We start from the raw sequence: 24,682 nt of genomic DNA on the forward strand, positions 1-24,682 counted from the left end.
TGGTGACGGCACGGTACACGGCTGACACCTGCAGCGGCCATCAACCACTGTGGACCACTTGCCATCCCTCTGTTCTTTCTGTACCACCTTTGGCTTTGCAGCTCAAAGTTTACCTCCACTTTCAACAGAAAATTCTCTATTTTCATGCTTTTTTCTTCAAAAATATTTAGTTCCTCTTCAGTTCATTAAAAGAACAGAGAAAGGACTCAGAAAGATTCAGACTTACAGAAGGGGGGGATGGTATATCAGATAGTACTGATGATGCCATGGTTCTCCCTGAGTTTGGGTGAAGTGAGAAATGAGATAGAAGGTGACGAAGTCTATGTCAGAAATTTCCAAGCATTTCTGCAGCAATACAGGCACAAGAAAATAGAACTGAACCCAGAAAAAAATGTAGAAAATCCACAAGGTGACATACAGTGGAAAGCTACTCACAGTGGAGAGAGTGAATGCAGAACCCAGCAAGATCAAGGCATAGCTCCAGTGCCTCTGACAAGGTTATAGCAGTTCATAGGAATAATTTTTCTGTTGAAATTATGTCCAGACCTGGCTGCGGTTGTGGAACCCATATGTCAGATCACAAGGGAGCATTTTGAGTGTAGTGGGTAGATGCCCAACAACAAGCATTTGATGTGTGTAAAGTAATGTCAGTTAGGACAACCTATTACTCTCCAGAGAGATGCTTCACAGAAAGAATTTATGTAGCTCTTTTTCAGAAGCAGCTTATAGTTATGTCAGAACCTTAACAGAGGCTGAACAGGAGTACACCCAAACAGAAAAAGATCTTTTGGCCATAGTAGATGGAATGGAGAGATTCCATCAGTTACCTATCAACCCACTAAGTATTCAATAAGAACATAAGACACTTGAGACAATAATGACAAAGTCCCTTTTTAGAGCTTCCTAAAGTTGCAATGCATGTTGATGAGCCTGGAATACTACCTGATAGAAATCAGATATTGTCCAGGACAATTCCTGGAGTTCGCTGACACCCTGCACAGGGCATATATACCTAGCTCCACTGAGTTGGGGAAGGGGTCATGTTACTGAACCCATTAATATGCCACACTGTCTTCTAGGTTCAAGAGTGAATGTGATAACAGTCAAAGAGGCTACAGAGAACAACCTCAAACTACTGGCAGGCAAGACAGCAATACTACACAGGGTTTCCAGAAGACAAAGGCCAAGTACTAATAGGACCAGAGCTAGATTTTCAATAGGAGGATTAGCTGAGTGTGTAAGATGGAATCATATTATGAGGACAGAGAGAAGCCTGTTCCTGCATAACGAAGTAAGGATTTTCATGCCAAAAATGTTGTATATCTGGGCATTGAACCCTGTCTTTAATGGGCTTGAGAGTGAGTTTACTGGCCAGGAATGAATGCACAGCTCCATTCCTTGATGGAAAGGTGCAATATCTAGAAGTAGACTCTGTTACCACTTAAGTGCCTACCAAACCAGGGGCAAAGGTGGGAGTGGACTTACTTACCTGAAAGGACAAACAGGAATTGATTACAGTGGGATAATACTCAAATTTTGGTAAGTTGATGCCATACTTGATATCAAAAGTATGTCAATTTGAGGGCTTACTTTGCAGGATATAATATTACAGATACTGTATTCACTGACAACAGATTCCAGATTCCAAAAAATCTGACTATCACGCCTGCTCTTCAGCATTTTCACAGAGTAATGGTGTGGTAGAACCAGTTGTGAAAACATCTATGAGTTATACATGGCTGTTTTGTTTTTTGGTTTGGACCTCTTGTTATTCTTTGTAATGCACAGGAATATCCCATTTTAGGGAGTGCAAAAACAATTTAGTACAGACCAAAATCTGTGCCAGGGAGGGGAAACCTGGCAGCCAGAAGGATGGACTACTCAGAGATGGGCAGCAGTGAGAGTAAACCGTCACTAGAGTACGACAGATCAGCCAAGGATCTACCAACCTTGTGGCAGCACCACTGTGAAGACCTAACCATGATAGACATACCAGAAGGAATGGACTAAAGGAGTTATGATGAGTACAGTGGCATGTGAGGTGAAAAAGAGCGTGGACAGATCTACCGAAGAAACAAGAAACAAGAACCAGCAGACACAACCGCCAGAAATGAGACTACAGTGATCAACACAAAATGGAGAGAGAGACTGCTGTGTGGAGGCCCACCGCATAGGGAGGGAAGGAGTCTCCACAAAAGAGAGTTTACTAGACTCAGACATAGGATGAAGGGAGAGTTAGGTCTTGCCTATTGTTGTTGTCTGTTGAAGAGATCAAATTATCTGAAACAATCTGTAACCAGCTGAGTGTGTGGTAAAGACAAGGGTAGCCACCTCTAAACAAAGGGGAATGGGGTTGACCCATTGCATTGGTTGTTGTTTTAGTGTTTATATTAAAATGTTTGTAAAATAGATGGATTGTTGTTAATAAAACTGGAATCAGAGAACCAGTGTTCTGGAGGGACTAGTATAATGAGGACACCAGAAAAACAGAGAATATAGGAAGTTAGGCTGGAATTAACTCAGTCACATGGATAGAGCAGTGCAGAGTGTTTAATAAACTTTCACTTGGTCAGTTTAATCTAAACTGCTGCTACCTGGCCCTGCAGACCAAATCCGTTGCAGTCCTAGCCCCCGCGCCAGCCCCACTGACCCAACCTACAGCAGCCTGAACCCTGATGTCCCCAACTCGCTCCATGTTTTAATCCTCCCTCCCACTCATGTCCCCAAACTGCTCCCAGCTTTTAACTCCCCACAATCCCAGGTTCACTTACATTTCAAAAGGAGCACCGCCTGCTGCCACTCTGAGCGCTTGGAAACAATCAGACACTTTTACACATATTTTAATGGGAATTTAGCGTCCCTCATATGAGTTTTCGCCTTTGAGCAAAAAGTTAGGAACCAGTTGTGCTCGTATAGCAAGGGATGAGTGTAACAGGAATAAAACCACTATGATTATACAAATTCCATAAGTGATATAAATTGAGAGTGAGTGTGATCTATTAACTGTTGGTTCTTTGGACTATTCTATTAATCATCAGCCTTTTAAACAAGATGGTTAAATAAACCTATACAGTATTATCTTATACTATTCTAGGTGACTTTTTAAAAAGGTACATATAAGTGAGTCTTGGACTTATGTAATTTGTTTCCATTAAAACTTTGTGTGTCTGTATCTTTATGTCATGAAATGTACATGCACGTGTCAGTTTTGAGAGCTGAAAGGCATACTTAAATCAATGTTGGCAATAGGTGGGTCTTCTAATGGTGGGTCTAATCAATGACATTTTCTTAAAATATTCATTTTCTTGGAAATTTCATCTATTTACATTTTTGTGTTATGTGTTAATTCTTTTTCAAATTGCTATACCATAAACCCTTGAAATACATGGCTTCAAGTTGCACGTGACTCACTTTAACATGAGTTAAGCGTAACTTGAAGTTGCTCTGTGGCCTCTTCTCCGTGCCTTCCCCTAGCCCTGCCACTGTCAGCCTGACAGCCATGCCACTGGAGGAAGCCGGGGGAAGGCTTTTAACTTGCCTATCTGCCCACACCTGGGGGAAGGCAGAGAGAAGGGACTTTTAGCTTACCTAGCTGCCCACAGCTAACAGCCTTCCCCCTGCCTTCCTCCAGCAGTGCTGACAGTGCTGCAGCTGGGGAAAGGCAGGGGGAAGGGGCTTTTAGGTTGCCTAGCTGCCTACAGCTGCTGACAGCTGCACCGCTGGAGGAAGGCAGGGAGAAGCAGCCAGGAAACTGACCAGTCCTGGTGGGTTGTTCAGTTTCCCCGTCCCACAAGCAGAGGGGAGCTGGGAACCAAGAGGCAGCCTGATTCCTGGCTGCTCTGTGCTTGTGGAACCAGGAAACTGACCAGCCATGGTCAGTAGCTATAACAGTGTTGCCACCCCTTGTGATATTTTTAATCACAGCTTGTGTAACCAAATAATTATGAGAAAATCTCAAATTTACACTAAAAAAAATCCACCAACTAAAGTAACATTCTAGCTCTTCTAATTGCACTGGAAAACTTGAAAGTGTGAGTCAAATAGAAACTTAAAGTATAAAATGTTAAAAGGCAAATGAAAAGAATGAAAACCAGGTTTGTTTTAAAAACAAATGTTAAACTAGTCTCATAATTTTGAGGCCCTTATTCATCATTTTCTAATATGTAGGGATGAAATATTCTACTTAGTTCAAGTAAATGAAATATAAAATAGCATCATAGTTATGCTTTCTGTCAGTGAGCAGGCAATTATTAAATTGTCTGTGCCATCAGCTTTCTCTCTTTGACAAAGAAAATATATATAAAATAATTTTTATTGAGACATGGTATTAATGAGAAAAGATTAGCTGTTAAGAGAAAATAAAAGGTAGAATTTAGAGATATTTTAAAAAAAGCCTCCAAATAACTGGATGGGAGTGTTAAAAAAGAAGCAGTGAATAACAATGCCCCCTCCCACCTCAGCATGCAGTGTTTGGAGTGGATTGGCAATAGGTGGCCACTCTCTGGGATCCCGGCAGCAGAAGTAGGGAGTGCACTTGAGGATTTTGTGAGAGAGAGTGGAAAGCTTTGCGCTGCTCCAAGGCTGGCTGCTGGCCAATTTTGGAGGGGAGAGGAAACAAGAGGGCTGATTGTTTCTCCGGACTCTCTTGTTTGTCTTTAAAGTCTATCTTGTGTCTACAGCAGTTATTTTGTTACTGTTGTTTCTCCACCTTCCTGTCCTCTACAGACCTACCAAGTGTTGTCTCCTGCATGTGTGTATCACTCAGTTCTATGCATCTGGTAAAATGTAATGCACTTGTGAGTGTGAGAGGGGAGACATTTCCCCCGCCTCCTGTTTTGGAGAGGCTCCTGAAGAGAAAGGCTCATTGAGTTATAACCCCAGCTCTTCTCCTGAGGTGTTGTAGATTATAGTGATGAGAGTGCTATTTAAAATGAACACCTGCTCTGTAAGAGTTGTTATAGTGGCCATGTTCTAGTTATCAGCTGAAACAACTTCAGATATGATTAATGTTAATTGTTTTTTTCTGTATGGATGAGTTTTTACCTGCAGCTCATTTGGCTTCTCTGGCCTTTGATCTGATTGGTAATAAAATGTAGTGCAATAGTTAGACAAATGATCAGTTTGCCAACACTGAGAGAAGACAGATTCAGGCTGTGGTGAGATCAGAATCTGTTTCTCTTCTTAAACACTGCAAGGTCAAGTAGAGTTTAACTACTATTGGCATCTATGAAATGTAATAATTGCCAGAGCAGAGAGATTATTATTAATCCATGATACAATTAAACATTTATAGTCCTTAAAATAAACATTTATTGTTCAAGATACTGAGAACATTGCTTTTACTAGTAAGATCCCCAGATAAATTAAGAAAATGTAAAAGTTAAGAAATATTATGCAAATAACGACACTGTCCGGGGCTGAAGGATGAGACAAATAACACCAGTAGTATGTAAGGAAAGTAAAAGATGTGTTTGTGGTGACTGTTAGCTTCAGCAAACCAGCTGTGATGGTTTTCTTCAGTAGGTACTGGCACCAGAGTTATTGTTACTCTGTTCAGAGCTACTTACACAGCCTGTTGTATACTTGCTTTAGAGTTTCCCCTTGAAGCCTAATAAAATATGTTGCTATTGAATAAATCTGTGATTCATGTTTACTAAATCAAACCTGCACAATATTTTATAGCAAATGGTTTATATTCTTATGAGTTCAATAATTTATTAACTGGGTGTAATTTGACAAAAACAAAATCAGCAGCTTTATTGTCTGCTGTCAATTCATAAATAGTTAATGACACACATGAAAAGTGTGACACTGAAATTTAAAATTTTAATGATCAAAGTATTGGGTACCTCATCTCTCATAACTTGGAATAAATATATCATGGATATGTTATATCTCATTGACACAACAAGACATAATATTTCCTCTTATCTACCTAACTTCCAAGAAGACTATGAAGTTTATAGGCTTCTACGGTAATGTAACCATGGTAATTTACTTGGGCTTGTCTACACTTGCCCCCAACTTCGAAGGGTGCATGTTAATCAGGGCCAAGAGAGATTACTAATGAAGTGCTGAGGTGAATATGCAGCACTTCATTCGGCTAATTTTCTCCTGCAGCATATTCCAAGTGGCAAACTTTGAAGTGTTGGCATGTGTGTAGCCTCAAAATTTGAGGAATAGAGACTTCAAAGTAGCATGGGCACTTCAAAGTGCCTATGGATACGCACATACCAGCATTTCAAAGGTTGACACTTCAAAGTTGCTGCTGGGGAAAATTAGCCTAATGAAGTACTGTGTATTCACCACAGCACTTCATCAGTAATCTCCTGTGGTCCTGATGACCATGCCCCCTTCGAAGTTGGGGGCAAGTGTAGACCCAGCCTTTGAGTTGCAGAAATATGAAGTACTGTTGAACTATGTTTCTAGTCATTGGCTGCGTCTACACTACAGTTCTGTTTTGAAAGAATGTCTTTCGAAAGAGAACATTGAAAGATGGCTTTTTGAAATGGAGCGTCCACACACACCAGTGGGAACCAAAGGTTCGGTCCATTCTTTCAAAAGGCCCCCAGCACAATTTTGAAAGAGAGTGTCCACACACGCCAGGGTGCTCTTTCAAAAGAGCAGGGGCAGGAATCGCCACGGGCAGGGTCTCATGGCAGACGAGCCCTTGTGAGGCCTCCACCCGCCGTCTCCTAAAAGGGCCTCCCCCCCATACCTCAGCCTGCACACTGCAAGGGCCAGCAACCCTGTCCCCAGGCAGCACGAGAGTGAGAGAGAGAGAGAGAGAGAGAGACAGACAGCGGATGTGGCATCCCGGGCCCCCATGGACCCTAAGCAGCACCCCCCTCCATCGCAGCTGTGGCCAGCGCCCTGGCCGCTGTGCTGCAGTGGTTCCAGGTGGCCACCACAACAGCCACCCTCCTGGATGCCATCCTCAGGGTACAATGTCCCCAGCCATTCCCCCAGGTCATCCGCCGCCTGTGGAGCTTCCCTACAAGCAGTGACTGGTGGGACCGGCTGTTGCTGGAGGACTGGGGTGACAACCGGTGGCTATGGAACTTCAGGATGACCAAGGGGACATTCCTGGAGCTGTTTCAGTGGCTCGCCCCAGTCCTCCAGCACCAGGACACACACCTGAGACCGGTGTTCCCCCTGCACAAAAGGGTGGCCATCACCCTATGGAAGCTGGCCACCCTGGACAGTTACCGATCTGTCAGCCACCAGTTCAGGGTGGGCAAAGCCACTGTTGGGGCCGTCCTCATCGAGGTAAGCTGTGCCCAGCTTACACCTAGACTGCATGTGGAAGGCGGGGGGCAGCCTGGTGACAGGCAACGTCGGGAGAAGGGCGGGCACCCCGGGGCCAGGGGCAGGGACAAGGATGGGATGGTTGGGCACCCTGGGGCCAGGGGCAGGGATGGGGATGGGCACAGGCGGGCAAGCCACACCCCACCCACACTCACGAGTGTGCCCCCATATGCCCTGCAGGTCATCCGGGCAATCGACAAGGTGCTCCTGAGGCAGCTGGTGTACATCGGGGACCTGGATGACGACATATGGGGATTCCAGGAGCTAGGCTTTCCCAACTGCTTTGGGGTCCTGGATGGCACCCACATTGCCATCCAGGCCCCGGAGCACAGCCACGGGACCTATGTGAATCACGAGGACTACCACTTGGTGGTCCTGCAATCCCTGGTTGACGCCAACAGCCAGTTCGAGGACATCTACGTGGGCTGGTGCGGCCGCACCCATGACGTGAGGGTCTTCAGGAACTCTGGGCTGGGACGTCGTATGGCCGAGGGGACCTTCATCCCCTGGCAGGAGCTCTCCCTGGCCGCGTCTACACGTGCACGCTACTTCGAAGTAGCGACGCCAACTTCAAAATAGCGCCAGTCACGGCTACACGTGTTGGGCGCTATTTTGAAGTTGAAATTGACGTTTGGCGGAGAGACGTCGAAGTCGCTAACCCCATGAGGGGATGGGAATAGCGCCCTACTTCGAAGTTGGACGTCAAAGTAGGGCACGTGTAGATGATCCGCATCCCGCAACATCGAAATAGCGGGGTCTGCCATGGCGGCCATCAGCTGAGGGGTTGAGAGACGCTCTCTCTCCAGCCCCTGCGGGGCTCTATGGTCACCGTGTGCAGCAGCCCTTAGCCCAGGGCTTCTGGCTGCTGCTACTGCAGCTGGGGATCCATGCTGCATGCACAGGGTCTGCAACCAGTTGTCAGCTCTGTGGATCTTGTGTTGTTTAGTGCAACTGTGTCTGGGAGGGGCCCTTTAAGGGAGCGGCTTGCTGTTGAGTCTGCCCTGTGACCCTGTCTGCAGCTGTTCCTGGCACCCTTATTTCGATAAGTGCTACTTTGGCATGTAGACGTTCCTTCGCAGCGCCTATTTCGATGTGGTGCTGCCCAATGTCAAAGTTGAACGTCGACGTTTCCAGCTCTGGAGGACGTGTAGATGTTATTCATCGAAATAGACTGTTTCGATGTCGCTACATCGAAATAAGGTATTTCGATGTAGCGTGCATGTGTAGACGTAGCCCCTCAGGGACACGACGATACCTCCCTGCATCATGTTGGATGTGGCCTATCCCCTGCAGGCCTGGCTGATGTGGCCATACACCGGGCATACCCAGCCACACCAGGACCTTTTTAACAAGTGGCTGAACCGCGCCGGAACACCATGGAGCGGGTGTTCGGCCACCTCAAGGGGCATTTTAGATGTCTCTACGCCAGGCTGGAGGTGGGCCTCCCCAATGTCCCAGCAGTGGTTGGGGCCTGCTGCACCCTCCATAACCTGGTGGAGGTGAAACATGAGCCCTATATGCAGAGGTGGGCCACCGAGGCGGGGTGCGGGTACAAACAGCTGCCTGCCACACCGTGCCACCAGGCCCAGCAGGACGGGGTGCATGTAAGGGAGACCCTGCACCAGGCCTTTCAGTGGGGGCCACGGTGACCCCCCTACCCTGCACACACACGCACACCCATGAGCACCAACGCACTGGAGACACAGGTTAAACCATAAAAATAAACTACTTACTTCAAGAACTGTGCCCCTCATTTTCTAGGGAGAACTATATACATGTGGGGAGAACTATTTACATTGGAGTGGGGAGAGTGAAGAGGGAGAACTATTTACATGGGACCGGGGAGGGTGGATGCAGGGCCAGGGTAAGGGGGGCCCACCCCTCAAGGGGGCTCAATGGCTGGGAGCCCCATCGCCTTGCTTGCCCCTTCCTCCACATATTCGGGGGCCCTGCTGGCGCCGGGCCAGGGCCGGTGGCACACGGAGGTAGGGGTGCGGATCGGGCATGGTCCTTGCACCTGTGCCGGGCTCGGCACAGCGGGAGAGGGGGGCTGGGGGCTCGCCCTCCCCTTGGTCAGCCCTGGCCAGCAGGGTGTGGGCCAGATGGATGAGGCTGTATGAGGGGAGGTGGGGAGGGAGCAGGGCCTCGAGGTAGGCCTCCTCGGGGGGTTGTTGTGGGGGGTCAAGCCCTCATCATCGCTGTTGTCTGGGATCTGTTGGGGGCACCTGCAGGTGGCCAGTGGTCTGGGCTGATCTTCCTCCTCGGTCCCTGTCCCCGTCTCCTCCAGCTCAGTCGGGGAGTTGGTGGTGTTCAGGTACATGGCTGGGGGTTCTGCCTCCTTGGGCCCAAGGAGGCGGTCTAGTTCTCGGAAGTAGGGGCAGCTGGTGGGCGCTGTCCCTGACCACCTGGCCATATCCCGCGCCTGAGAGTTCCTTCACTTTTGACCTCAGCTGGTCTGGGTGGGGTGACCCCGGCCAGTGAGGCCCTTGGCCAGGTGCTCAAAGGTGGGTGTGTTTCGGTGCCGGACCCTGTCTGCTGCAGGACCTCCTCATCTGCCCAGAGGGCAAGGAGGTCCTGCAGCTCGGCCTCTGTCCGGGGGGGATCTGGTGCTTGGGGGACTGGCTCCCCTCCTGGGGGGACTCCCCCTAGTCCCTGGATGGCCCCTGGGGTGGGAGGGAGTCCCAGCTGCTGGCCATGGTGCCGGAGGTGCTGTGGCTTCCCCCAGGGCATTGTCGGTGGGAGCTGTGCGGGCGGCAGCGTGGGCTCCCTGCTGCCTGCATGCTCTCAGCTTCCTGCCTGAGGGCTTCTGGGAGCCTGTGTGCTGAAAGGCGGCCGGACACAGGAGCCATAGAGTGCCGCTTGTGCTGTGAGCAGCGCCACTGCCTGCCAGCTGATCGCAGCCATGGAGGACCCGCTCTTTCAAAAGAGCAGACTGTGGAGTGTCTACACTCGCTCTCTTTCAAAATAGTCTTTCGAAAGAGGGTGCTTTTCCCATCCCAGGAGTGGAGGACTGACTTAGAAAGAACAGGGGAGTTTGAAAGAGCGCCGTGTCAGCGTAGACGCTCCACGGCTTCTTTCGAAAGAACTCGGTCTTCCGATCCTAATTTCGAATGTACTTGCTAGTGTAGACGCACCCATTTTGTTCTTTGTTCTCAAGGGGATAGGGTACTATTTCAGTTCCTCTGAAAAGCCCAGGTTTAGTCAACCAAGGGTAACATTTTTAATGTGGTGAGTAATTACTTAAGCTAAAAAAAAAAATCAGTTAAAAAGAAATAGATTTCTGACTTGATACTGCAGCTTCAGTTTCTGTTTCCAAACATCTGTTATATTTCCTCCTCAATTCAGATTAGTTAAGGATGACAAGAAGTTTTTGTTTTATTACTATAATTAGGATAAGAATTTCTTGTCATCACAGCTGCCTAAAGAGATGGCATCAGTACAAGAATAAAATGAGGAAGCAGTAGAACATTCAATTTCATGCACATGGCTTTTTTATTTTTGTATATGTTTATAAATGAATTTTGATCCTGGTGATTACAAAGTTAGTGACAAGAAAAGATCTTGGAGGTTACAAAGTTAGTGACAAGGTGTTAGGAAATCACTAAGTATTGTATCTTCCTTTTATTTACTTTTCTATGAGAACTAATTAGCGTCATCTTTTGTTTTCTTTTTTCTTTTTAACATATTTGTAGACCCTTGTTGCTCTGGGGAATGTTCTTACAAGACCACTTTTGGGGTTTTGATAAAATTATTGATCAGCTGCATCGTCTATAATGTTGCTTGTTATAGACCACAGGTGTGTTAAGTGGGGGGTGGGCCTCTTGGTGGGGGGCGTGAAATTTCCTGAGAGGGGAACACCACGATCGACTGCTGGGTCTCTGGCTCATCCATCTCATTAAAAATGTTGAGTTTTGTTACTGTTTTTATGTATTCACATTTATACACAGATTGATAACATTTTTACATTCTACAGACTTACTTTCTTACACATGCTGAAAGGTTATTTTGTTTTTTTTTATATGAACATATCTGAAATCTCCATTGGTTTGGATTACATTAGACAGGTTGGGGGTGGGGGGGCTGCTAATTGTAGGGATGGAAAAGTGGGACCCGAGGTAATAAGCGTGCTCATCCCCATAATGGATAACTGTATATTTTGTGATGTTAGAAATTTTATCACCATTTTGTGAACTATAATTCATTAGCGGAAATTTTGGCAGATTATACTTGATGTTTGACAATGATTTTCATTTGTGCTTTTTAATGTAAGAGATTCATTAGAATCAGAACTAAATTTCCATGTGAATCAAAACAAATAAACATGCTGGTTTACCTAGGAAACTATTATTTGTGTAACAGTTTAATCAGCTCAGGTTGAGAGGTCCATCCCTGCTGCATCCTGTTCCTGCTAAAATATCAACTGTGTTACTGATTTCAGTAGTGCTTTGTTTTACAGGGCACAAATAACCATGTAATTACTCTTTAATTGAATGGTAATTGCTTGCTGACAATTAGTTGTTAAGCTTTGCAGTTTAATTTCAAGTTTATTTGTGCTTTGTAAAATATTCTTATTTTAGTCATTCAGAAGACTCTCTGTCAAAACCAGTTAAGAAGGTAAAAGTCTGGAAAAGAAAAGAAATATAATAACTATTAATAAAAGGATCAGATACATCTTTAAATGCTTTATCTTTACAGAATTAACCTCAGATGTAGTATTTGTAAGATTAATGGTGGAATACGTTTGCACAGAAGCATGATTTAGCATAATCATGAGTCAAACCTCCCCCAAGTCATGGGCTTTTTTTTTAAACTGTGATTCCTCTAATTGGCCTTCTCCTTTCTGAGTCTTCAGTGTATACTTAGGGTATGATTTACAATTTTCTCCTCAGACATGAGGGCTAGACAATTCCTTTTTTATCAAGAAAGGTGAGATTCCAACATAATCATCTGACAGAGGAGGCCTTTGCCCATGAACGCTTATGCTCCAAAATATTTGTTAGTCTATAAGGTGCCACAGGACTTCTTGTTGTTTTTGAAGATACAGATTAACGTGGCTACCTCTCTGACACTTGTCACATAATCATTGACTCCTGGAGTTTGTGCTTCAAGAAAAAAAACATCAGTGTCACACTCGTGATAAATGTATGAGAGTTGGTAACAATGACAGGCCTCCAGGGGGGCTGGAGTTGTCATAGGAGATTAGCCAGCAGTACATAGGGAAATAGTAAAATAAAGTATATCAAATAGGTTGATAATATTCTATCTAAACTTTGTTTTTGTAGAAAACTAAGTTTCAATTAATTTTTTTCATTAAAACTGTCATTTTCCATGGAACATTTTGATTTTAATAACTGCCAAGTTTTCAATTTTTGTCCAAAATAGTACATTTAGATATGCTGTCTCATGGCCATGAAGCCACTGTGAGCCCCATGCCAGTCCCAAGCCTGGATGAAGGCGGAGGGTAGGTCAGATGTGTGTTGATGCGCTGACTGTCAAACAACAATATGAATGAAATCTGATGCCAGTACAACTAAGTGTTAAAAGATGCCGGCTTGGACGTGGCCCAGATAAACAAGGTCCGTGATACTAGTCGAGTGATCAGGGTTGGGTTGATAAATTGGCTACCAAAAGAAAATTACAGCTAACACATATGCTATCCATTGGAACATGGGATGTCCGAACGCTGTGGGCAACTGGAAAATTAGAGCTGCTTCGAAAGGAGATGGGGAGATACCAATGTGACATACTTGGACTGGCAGAGATGCGTTGTACGGCATCAGGAGAGATATGTGGTTGCCAAGTCATTTCGTCATGAAACGAAACGAAGAATGAAGCAGGAGTTGGATTCCTCCTTAGCAAAACAGCTGGAAGAGCATTATTAGGATACAAAATGGTGAGTGCAAGAATGATGGTCACATGATTTGAAGCAAAACCGTTCAACATCTCAGTCATTCAGGTGTATGCACGCACGTCAGACTGTACAGAGGAAGAGATTGAGCTATTTTATAAAAACTTGACAAAGACAGTGGAGGAGATACCGAAGAAAGATGTGTTGATCATTGGAGGAGATTGGAATGCGAAGGTTGGAACAGATAATGAAGGTTGGGAGAGAGTCTTGGGAAGGTTTGGATATGGAGAAAGAAATGAATGAAGTGAGAAACTGCTAGTGATCTGCAACATGAGATTCCAACAAAAGGACTGTAGGAAGTAGAGGTGGCGATTGAATGACGGGAAGTCCAAGGACATGATAGATATGATTTTGATAAGAAAATGGATAACAGCGGTACAGCAGTGCCGAACTTTCCAAGGAGTGGATATAGACTCAGACCACAGTCTAGTGATTGCAAACATCAAGATAAAACTGAAAAGAAAATGTAAGACACAGTTGAAGAAAAGAAGAGACATGGCAACGCTATGAGAGGAAGGAAAAGGGAATGCATACAGAACAGCGCTCGAAGAGAAGATTAAGAATTAAGATTAAGAATACCACCACAGAGAAGGACCTAGATAAGAGAGTTGCAGGGATAGCCATCGCTATAAAAGAGGCAATTGAGCAAACTGCTCCAGAAGAAGAAAAGATCAATACGAAGTGGATTACCCAGGAGATACTGAAGTTGGTTCAACAGAAGAGAGTGCTGAAGATCAGAAGAGATGTTTCTGACATGGCAGAACAGCAATATAGGATGAAATGCAATGAGGTAAGGAAAGCAGCCAGAAAGGATAAGGAGAAATGGTTAGAGGAGGAATGTGAAGATATAGAGAGGTATTACGGCGAATGTAAGACCAGGGAGGTGTATAAAACAATTAGGAATATTAATAGGAAATGGCAACCAAAGCAGATGGTGATCAAAGATGAGAACGAAGAAGTGCTCATGAACAAGGAGAAGATTGTGCAGTGATGGATGAGATATTGCACCAATCTGTAGAAAGCACAGTTGTACCCAAGTGCCTCAGACAGACTGATTGAAGAATTGAAAGAGATATCTCCCCCGAGCATCGAGAGCAAGACCAATATTTTGAAGGAGGAAGTAGAAAAAGCAACAAAACGACTAGAGAACAACAAGAGCCCTGGAAATGATAAGATCACAGGAGAGATGATCAAATAAAGCGGAGAAAGCATGATTCTGGAAATACACCGACTGTGCAATATAGAATAGAAAGAAGGGAAGGCACCTAAGAAATGGACAAGATCTGTGCTAGTGACAATACCCAAGAAAGGAAGTATATTGGAGTGCAAGAACTGCAAAACAATTGCCCTAACGAGTCATCTAGGTAAGGTGCTGATGATGATACTGACTGCCTACGTCTACATGAGCCCCAAACTTCGAAATGGCCACGCAAATGGCCATTTCGAAGTTTACTAATGAAGCGCTGAAATGCATATTCAGCGCTTCATTAGCATGTGGGCGGCTGCAGCGCTTCGAAATTGACGCACCTCGCCGCCGTGCGTCTCGTCCCGACGGGGCTCCTTTTCAAAAGGACCCCGCCTACTTCAAAGTCCCCTTATTCCCATGAGCTGATGGGAATAAAGGGACTTCAAAGTAGGTGGGGTCCTTTCGAAAAGGAGCCCCGTCGGGACGAGCCGCGCGGCGGCGAGCCGTGTCAATTTCGAAGCGCCGCAGCCGCCCGCATGCTAATGAAGAGCTGAATATGCATTTCAGCGCTTCATTAGTAAACTTCGAAATGGCCATTTGCGTGGCCATTTCGAAGTTTGGGGCTCGTGTAGACATGGCCACTGAGAGATTAAGATCACAGATAGAAGAATATATAGCAGACGAGCAAGTGGGGTTCAGAAAAGATAGAAGTACCATGCAGTAGATATTGGCAAGAAGACTAATAGCAGAGAAAGCTCAACAAAAGAAGAAAAATTTATACACTTGCTTCATCGATTTTCAAAAGGCATTTGACAGTATAGATCAGAAAGTGACTTGGGTGGTGTTGGAGTCATACAGACTGGATAGCAGAGTGATACAGTTGTTGAAGAATATCAGTGACAATGCGGAGGCAGTGGTGAGAACATGCGGGGAGTTGGGAAGTTGGTTTAAAACAAGTAGAATTACGAGACAAGGAGATCCAATATTGCCAAGTATCTTCATCACACATCTGGAGAGAGCGATGGACAAGATCAAGGAAGAGGTAGAAGGGGTATCTGTGCACGGGAAAAGAATTAACAATCTGAGATTCGCGGATGATATAGTTATCATTGAGGAAGATGAGGAGAAGCTATCGAAAATGGTGCACGTGTTAAACGAAGAAGGGAAGCAGTACGGACTGATTATGAACATCAATGGCTACATCTACACTAGCCCCAAACTTCGAAATGGCCACGCAAATGGCCATTTCAAAGTTTACTAATGAATCGCTGAAATACATATTCAGCACCTCATTAGCATGCGGGCGGCCAAGGCGCTTCGAAATTGATGTGGCTCGCCACCGCGTGGCTCATCCCGACAGGGCTCCTTTTCGAAAGGACATTGCCTACTTCGAAGTCCCCTTATTCTGATGAGCAGATGGGAATAAGGGGACTTCGAAGTAGGTGGGGTCCTTTCGAAAAGGAGCCCCGTCTGGATGAGCCGCGCGGCGGCGAGCTGTGTCAATTTCGAAGCGCCGCAGCCGCCCGCATGCTAATGAAGCGCCGAATATGCATTTCAGCGCTTCATTAGTAAACTTCGAAATGGCCATTTGCATGGTCATTTCGAAGTTTGGGGCTAGTGTAGACATGGCCAATAAAACAAAAACAATTGTATTTGGAGATAAGGAAATAGTAAGGAAGATCATTGTTGATGGTATTGAGCTAGAAAATGTAGAGAAGTTCACATATTTGAGGAGCAACATAACATGATCTAGACTGTAAGAAGGAAATAGCAACTAGAATAGCAAAAGTAAGAGCGAGTTTGAAGGGGATGGATAAGATCTGGAAAAGCAAATCAGTTAGCTTAACAACAAAACTGAGCATCTTGAAAATGTCTTGTGTATTCAACAGCATGTTGTGTGGATGTGAGACATGATTGATAATGAAAGATTTGAAAAGAAGAATATTGGCGTTCGAAAGGAGTTGTTATTGAAAGATTCTGAGAATAGGATGGATGCAGAAGGTCACCAATGAGGAATTATATAGGAAGATACAGCCGAAAGAGAACCTGCTGCAGAAGGTTATAAAATGGAAGGTACAACTATTTGGACATATTTGCAGAATGAACGAGGAACAAAAAATCAAGACCCTGGTATTCGGCATAATGGATGGTTTGAATAGGAGAGGCAGACCCCACAGAGAATGGATAGATGATATAGTAGATTGGTGCGGAGCTAGTCTACACAAACTAAGCCACTCTGCACTGGGCAGGTTAGGGCTGAAGGAAATAGTGAGAGAGGCATCAGACACCAATGGGTGCTGAGCCCACAGTTATTGATGATGATGATGATGATGATGATGATGATGAAGATGGGAGTAATTGTCTACTCTCACCTGGAGAGAATTTGATGCCTCTTGAAAAATGTAGTCTGATCAGGGATCCTGGCATTGAAAGGTGAATGGGAACATGAGGCACGAGCATTGCATCTCCTTTGAGGCAAAGTCATGGATTTTGGAATTTTTTTTCTCAATTTTTGTTATTTGCTGAAAAGTCAAACATTTTGATATAAGCTCGAAAATTGGCATTCAACATGGTTTTCTGTGTAGTGCTGAATTAAGCCTTTGTCATCTAAATTATTGAAGAAAATGCACTTGAAAGACAAGGTTGAGTCCAGAATTTCCAGCATAGGAGATTGTTTTACAATGTGTGAAGTTTGATGTCTGTGAAAAGTAGTAAAGGAGTAAATTAGCTCAATAACTTTTTCACTGTAGAATATTATTACCTTTTATGGATCTTCATTTTCCTGCTTTGAATCTGATATCAGCTGAGAAGATAAAGGATTGTTTGTGTATCTGGAAAGAATGATAGGAGACACTTCATATGGATATAATCTGGCTGCCATTTTATTGTTAATGCCTAGCATCAACGCAACCCAAGGATCTTGCCATCCAGAAGGGTGGTAAAAGGAGGAGGAGGGGTTTGGTCCCCTGTTGTACCAATCATAGGAGCCCTAACCCCTCTCCATTCTGTTCTCTTAACCAGCACCTCATTTTGAAGTCCATTACCAGACCATTTATTTCACCACTGGATGCCTTCCCTATGGGTTACTGACATTGGAGATCCTCCCCACACTTACAAAATTATATCTCAACACCCTTCCCTACTCACGTAATAAACCTTTCTGAAATCCTCTGTGGCTGAGGCAAAAGGAAAGCCCCTCCACCTAAGCCAGTATGGCGGTGAGAGAAGAATTCCTTCCCAACCCCCATAGCACATAGCAGGTGCTGCTGCATGGAGAAAGTGCTTCTAACACCAGGACCTCCTCATTCTAAAGCTTTTCACACTTACATTCCCAGGGATCAGTAAACATCACCATGCTCACATCCCACCTATCCTTCATGCTGCTGCTGCTTCTGCTTCTGATCTTCTTTTCCCACACACACCTGTAAAGCACTGCTACCTTTTCTCCTGCAGGCCTGGACAACACTTGCCCCTGACTCACCCCCTCCCCCATTCAGGTACAGTGCAGTTAATTTCATACAAACTTAATGAATGTATTATTAAATCCCATGCAGAATTTTTGGCAGATGTTGAATGAGTGAGGTGCAAGGAATGATAAATAGCAGTTAGACAATAATGTGTACATTAAACTTTAATATTAAAATTAGTGACACTGGTCTGGATTTTGGTCTTTTTAGACTATTGCAAATTTGGAATAATGTCACTAAAATCAATAAGGTTAGAAGTGTGCAGGTATGATCATAACTGGGTCTAAGTTGCTTTATTACTATTCTAGTATTTGCTAAAAGATGAACAGATTAAAAACTATATCTAATGTCTTTAACAAAATCAAATAGATTTCCTTATCTGTTTTTAGAAAGAGCAGAAAGCATCAAAACCAAAAAAAGCACTGGAAAATCTAAGGGTCAAGTCATGCCCACAGTATTTCTGTGAGTAGACCTTTAAAAGTCAGGAAAACTTTTAGTGCAAGCAAGAAATCAGGTAATTCATTTTTCAGCATTTACTTTTGTTTAGCGTTGACACATTGTGCAGCTTAGTTAATGACAAATGACTCATGAGTTTCATTTTTGCTTGTGGTATTTGTGTAGCAAACAGTGCTGAGAAATGTTTAAGGGTCTGACCTTGCAAGCATTTAGTCTTGTGGGCTGTTCTGTGAAAGCAACTGTTCACGTGAGTAAAATTACAATTATATTTAAAAAAAAAATGTAGGATCAGGACAAAAATCCAAACATCCTCCCCAGAACTGAGTATATTTAGATTTCAAGAGCTTTTTTATTAAAATGCTATTTATGTGAAATGCTTGTTGAGGCTGAGGTGGGAAGTTTTATAAATCTTATGTTGAGGGTTGAGCTTTGTTGTGGGTTATCAGTGAACAATGCTGCTAATATTAGTTGATTAGTTTTAAGTTCAAATGCGCTTAGAATGCTAGATGGGCACCTTTTATGTATACTTTTATAACTCAAATAATAACAATTGCTTTTGCTGAACAAAGCCTACAATCTGTGCTTAATTTTATCTTTCATCCTACTTTTATATGAAATATACTGAATGATTTCTCTACCTGGACTAGTCAATAGATATTTTAGACATGAAAACGTAGGGTGTAGTATAGCATGCCCATGACGTTTTGTGTGTGGCTACGTCTACACTAAGAGAAATCTTTGCAATGGCCATGCAAAATGGCCATTTTGAAGATTACAAATGGGTGCTGAAATGCATATTCAGTGCCTCATTAGCATGCTGCTGGCCACAGGTCTTCAAAATTGCCACGTTTTGCTCTCATGCGGCTTGTCCAGATAGGGCTCCTTTTCGAAAGGACCCCCATCTGGACGAGCCATACAGGAGTGAAATGAGGCAGTTTTGAAGACCCGTGGTTGGTGTCATGCTAATGAGATGCTGAATATGCATTTCAGCACCTCATTAGTAATCTTTGAAATGGTGATTTGCATGGCCATTTCAAAGTTTTGTGCAAGTGTAGACATGGCCTGTATGTTACATGTTAAAAGATTACTTATTTAATATGGGAAGAAGTACATGTAGTACAGAAGAAAAATGTTTAACTGAACTTAGCATGATATAGTAATAGTGAAATGGAGGCAAGAATACAGTGGGAAATTATATAGATTACTTAGTAAATCTGCATAATGCTGTCCTTTTTGGAGCAAAGAGATTATTAAAAAAATTGGTCTGAATTTCATGTACCTTACTAATATCTTTCTCTTCCACGCTTATGATTATCTGAACTTGACAGTAGATTTAATTTCAGAACTACTCCAGCATGGTGATAGAACTCCCTTAAACAAGGTAAACACAAAGGCTGTGTCTATACTTGCATTCCTCTTTCGAAAGAGGCATGCAAATAGGGGAAATTGACAGTGCAAATGAGGCGCAGATTTAAGTATCTGTCATCTCATTTGCATATTCTTCTTTTGAAAGAGCTTCTTTCAAAATAAGAAAAGCAGGGTAGACACAGCTCTTTAGAAAGTAAACTGCATCTTTGAAAGAGCTCTTCCCTTTTTTATGGGAAGAAGGGTTCTTTCGCAGATGGGGTTTACTTTCAAAAGAGCTGCGTCTACACTGCTTTTCTTCTTTCAAAAGAAGAATGTGCAACTGAGGCCCCAGTTATGTAAACCTGCATCTCATGTGCATGTTTGATTTTCTTCATTTGCATGCCTCTTTTGAAGGAGGAATGCAAGTGTAGACACAGCCAGTAGGGAAAAGGCACTCAATAAAGTAAAATTTAAATCTACCTAAGGGAAAGCTAAAAAGAAAAGTAAGGATGATTTATAGAGCAAAAATAATAAACCAGAAAGAATGATTTTCTGCTCGTTTGATGTACAATAAACCAAAATAACACTATGACACTGTGTGAAAAATAAGCAGGGTAATGGTACCTCTGTGTCGTGGTGCTGGAAGCTATCTTCATTTAAACAGAGAGTTTGTTTCACACTGATGGAGAGCTTTGCCACTGCAAAGTTGATAGAGTGAACTTTAACTGAAATTTTTTTGTGAACCAGAAGTCTTTTTTGGATATGCTGTCTATTTTAAGCTAATTTATTGTTGCAGCTTGATTGTTTTATACAGTGTTCCACAGTTTATTGTCAAAAGCTCTATTATTCAACAGAGTAAAATGTTGTTTTTCAAAAGAAAAGCTGCAGTATCTTTGCAAACATTCGAACCTTATATTTTAATTATTTGGTGTGGGAAAGAGATGTTTCCAATGGCTTTTGGTCTGTAGATCTTTATTGTGGTGACAGCTGCAGAGGGATAATCCAGACACACAAACTGTGTTAGGGAAGTGGATGAATGGATCAGATAAATAGATCTTTTACTTCTTTACATTATGTATTAAAATTTTATCCACAATTCATTCCAGCTAGGGAGAGAAATGTCAGAATTTGCCAGATTGGGTCAGTACTATTATCTTAGCCCTTATGTAGCAGTCAAAAACACCACTTTGTAACAAAGGGAAACTGGGACTGAAAAAGCAAGAAACTGAGACATGAACGCAAAATGTATTAATTCCTTCTAGCTTCCTGTCCATTCCTCTACCTCCCTTTCCTGAACATCTTTCCACGCAACACAGGAATGTCCACTCTTAAGTGTCCAATGATTATCCAGATCCTTGAAGTTTGTTTGTTTGTTTGTTTTTAAAGTTGTTGGTGGAATTGTCATGTACAAGTATCTTCAGGGAGGATTCAGGTCATCCTATCACTATTTACATGCTGTTGCCCTAATTTGGAGACAGCAGTCTGCAAAATAACCCTTACTACTGAAGTAGGTATAATCTCAGAGAATTCTGTTAAAATAAGTCAACAAATTTTGCAGCACCACTGTGAGGCACATGTACCCTACTGTGCATATTGAAAAATGTTTAAATGACCAGCTGAAGGCTTCACATAAAGTCAGCAGCAGAGCCAGGATTGGAAGTCATAATGTTCTTGTTCCCAGCCTAGTGATTTAGTTCTAAAATCTCTTACCTCTTCCATTTAACACAGAATCACTCCATATCACTTTGAGTCCATAGTTCTGCAACTGTACATGTTACTCAGTATTTCACTGATGGATCATTTGAGTACGGTACTACACCTTCATGTTTAATTTTCCAGAAGTGGCCCTTTTCTCCTAGGCTAGAATGTCTTCTTCAGAGAGAGAGAGAGAGAATTATAAAAGTGTATGGTTCATACGTTTCCAGTCAATACAATACAACTAATCAATGCAACATACATTAAGGAAACAAAGAAAATAAATTAAAAATGTATCCTATTTGTATTTCAACAGCTCCCGGCCAGGAAGGCCCCCCAAGCGGTCTCTGGGAGTTGCGATACAAGAAAATGCACGTCTTCTGCCCCATGGAGTCCCAGGCCTGTTATCGCCAGGACTTATCTCCCCCACAGGTAATAAAATCCATCAGGTGATCAGCCTGGACCCTTCATACTGCACAGCAGTTGAAATAAACTAATATTGATCCAAATGTCATGTCCTTCAGGGCTTTTCAAGTCTTACCAGAGGTTATGTTATTGGATTTTTTGAGTATTCATGCAAACTGTGTGGTTGCTGCAGTGACTAAAATTTAATGGATTTGTAGTTTAATTCTTTATTAAGTATTGTTTCCGTAAAGGAAATTCTGTTAAATAAGTTATTTTATATAAACGTGGTGGCTAGTATACATGCTCTCAAATTATTTGTTGAGGTTAGGAAGACATAAAACTTGTCACACTACCTATGGGAGCCATGGTCATGAAAAAGATGAATGAAACCAAATGCAGATGATCATGAGGTTCTGTTTTAGTACTGCTAATTTAGTATCACAATATTAAATAATAGCTTAATAATCCCACCTGTTGACTGTAAATACACCTGAAATACTACATCATTAATAATGTTTTGCTGCTATTCTGATATTAAGACAATGTGCATTAACAGCTTAAATAACTTAAAGTTCAGTAACAGCTTTTTGTTACCATGGCACCAAGTGCTAGTGCAATGTGCATGTTTATTTGATAATTAGGTCAACAGCACACAACCTAATTAACATACAGTAGAATGTAATCAATGTAGGAGACATTTAGAAGTTTGATGGGACAGACTGTAACTGAAATGCATAAGCTCTTCTAAGCCCTTACGTGGCTCGTAAGGGAATGCCTGAAACACAGTAACGTAGGTCTTGATCCTGTAACTTCTTGCACAAGGGTGAACTGCTGCACTGTCCCTTTGAGCTCTGTGGGCACATGTAAGAGCACAGCAGTGCCCCTGCAGACACAGACAAGGAGTTTCAGGATCAGAGGCTTAAATCTTCCCATGTCCCATTGCGCAATAAGTGAGAAATGAGTGAAGAATTTCAGTTCTCTGTACCCCGTGGGTACAGTAAAGTTCCTCATGAGGTAGATGGAAACAGGAATGAATTTTCTTGAGTAATATTAACATTAATAATTGCTTTAAACATACTCAAAATTTGGAAGCATTTTGTAAGATTCACCCTCCCAGGTTCAGTAGGTCCCAGTCTGTTGTCTGATCATAATAATGTGTGATTAATAATTCATTTGAACTGTAGTGAATTTCTAGAATTATGCATTCATCCTGAAGACTGATTTTCATAAACACATTTTTAATTAGAATTCTACAAATACAATATTGATCCTTCCCAGACCGAGTGTTTTATATATTCTGTTTTATTTGTTCTCAACTGATGGCAATATGTACAAGAGACAACCAGTGTTGATAAATTGTTGCCAATTGTTGACAAATGTTTTTGCAAAAAGGATCTAAAGTTATGCAAAAGGCATGTTGGATTAAAGTGGTAATGTTTTAGGACCCCAGGATGCATTGTGTGCATAGCAAAATAATATTCAAGTGGCTCAGTGTGCCCCTGTTGTGCTACTCTGTCCATAAAAAGTAGTAAGAGATGCTTTTAAAGTTTTTTAAAAAATCAGGAAAAATAACTGAAAAGGTTAAACTTCACATTATTGGACAGTCTTTTGGGAAAAGTCAAAGACATTTAACCACACACTAAAATAGATTTTAAAAACTATTTCCACTCAGATATTGCTCAGAATGAAGAGGATTGTGAGGGGCTGGTACAAATCCTTCAGTGAATCAAATGAGAACCTATGTGGTCAAAGTATTCCCCACATTCTTTGCACTACAGGAAAATATTATGAAACCAGACAATGGTGTAGCAGCACTCCAAGGGAAAGCTGAGTCTAGGAGAGTTTCTCCTTTAGCTAAGGGAAGTTGAAACAATGAAGCTGAATATGACTGAAGCTTTAATTACTTGATGTAGCTGCATCTCATTTAGTTCCCCTGCCTCCAAAGCTTTTTTTCAAAGAAGTGACTTAGAAATTTTTGAGGAAGGCAAGAAAGGTACTTGTTATAAGAGCTATTTCCACACTCACTGGGGATAAGAGATATGTACTTTGATGAGCCATCTAGGACATGAAGCCTTTGTGATCTTTACTGATACATGTTTATAGAATCATAGAATCATAGAACAATAGAGCTGGAAGAGACCTAAAAAAGCCATCGAGTCCAGCCCCCTGCTCTAAGCAGGACCAAACCCATCAGGTCAGCCCCTCCAGGGCTTTGTCAAGCCAAGACTTAAACACCTCCAGGGATGGAGACTCCACTACTTCCCTTGGTAGACCATTCCAATGCTTCACCACCTTCCTAGTGAACAAGTTCTTCCTAATGGTCAACCTGGACCTTTCCAACTGCAACTTGAGACCATTGTTCCGTGTTCTGCCATCTGTGACCACTGTGAACAGCCTCTCTCCAGCCTCTCTGCAGCCTCCTTTCAGTACGTTGAAGGCTGTTATCAAGTCCCCCATCAGTCTTCTCTTCTGCAGACTAAACAGTCCCAATTCCCTCAATCTTTCTTCATAAGTCATATGCTCCAGCCCCCTAATTATTTTGGTCGCCCTCCGCTGGACCGTCTCCAGTGTATCCACATCCTTCCTATAATTGGGGGCCCAGAACTGGATACAGTACTCCAGATGCGGCCTCACCAAAGCCGAATAAAGAGGAATAATCACTTCTCTAGATCTACTGGCAATGCTCCTCTTGATGCAACCTAATATGCCATTAGCTTTCTTGGCTACAACAGCACACTGTGGACTCATGTCCATCTTCTCATCCACTACAACTCCCAGGTCCTTTTGTCCAAAACTACTACCGAGCCAGTCAGACCCCAGCCTGCAGCAATGCTTGAGATTCTTCCGGCCCAAGTGCAGGACTGTGCACTTGTCCTTATTGAACCTCATCAGATTTCTTGCAGCCCAGTC

The 24,682-nt window shown here is 43.1% G+C and overlaps 1 protein-coding gene across 2 annotated transcripts in view; it reads left to right on the forward strand.

The window, feature by feature from the left end:
* DACH2 (dachshund family transcription factor 2) overlaps window positions 1–24,682 on the forward strand; it is a 652,263-nt gene that overhangs the window by 343,986 nt on the left and 283,595 nt on the right. For both annotated transcript variants that reach the window (XM_075007949.1, XM_075007950.1), the window contains exon 2: window positions 21,684–21,799. In XM_075007949.1, the coding sequence (XP_074864050.1) occupies window positions 21,684–21,799 (116 nt within the window). The remainder of the gene's footprint in view (window positions 1–21,683; window positions 21,800–24,682) is intronic.

The sequence above is a fragment of the Carettochelys insculpta genome, chromosome 13, assembly GCF_033958435.1.
Source record: "Carettochelys insculpta isolate YL-2023 chromosome 13, ASM3395843v1, whole genome shotgun sequence".
NCBI lineage: Eukaryota > Metazoa > Chordata > Testudines > Carettochelyidae > Carettochelys > Carettochelys insculpta.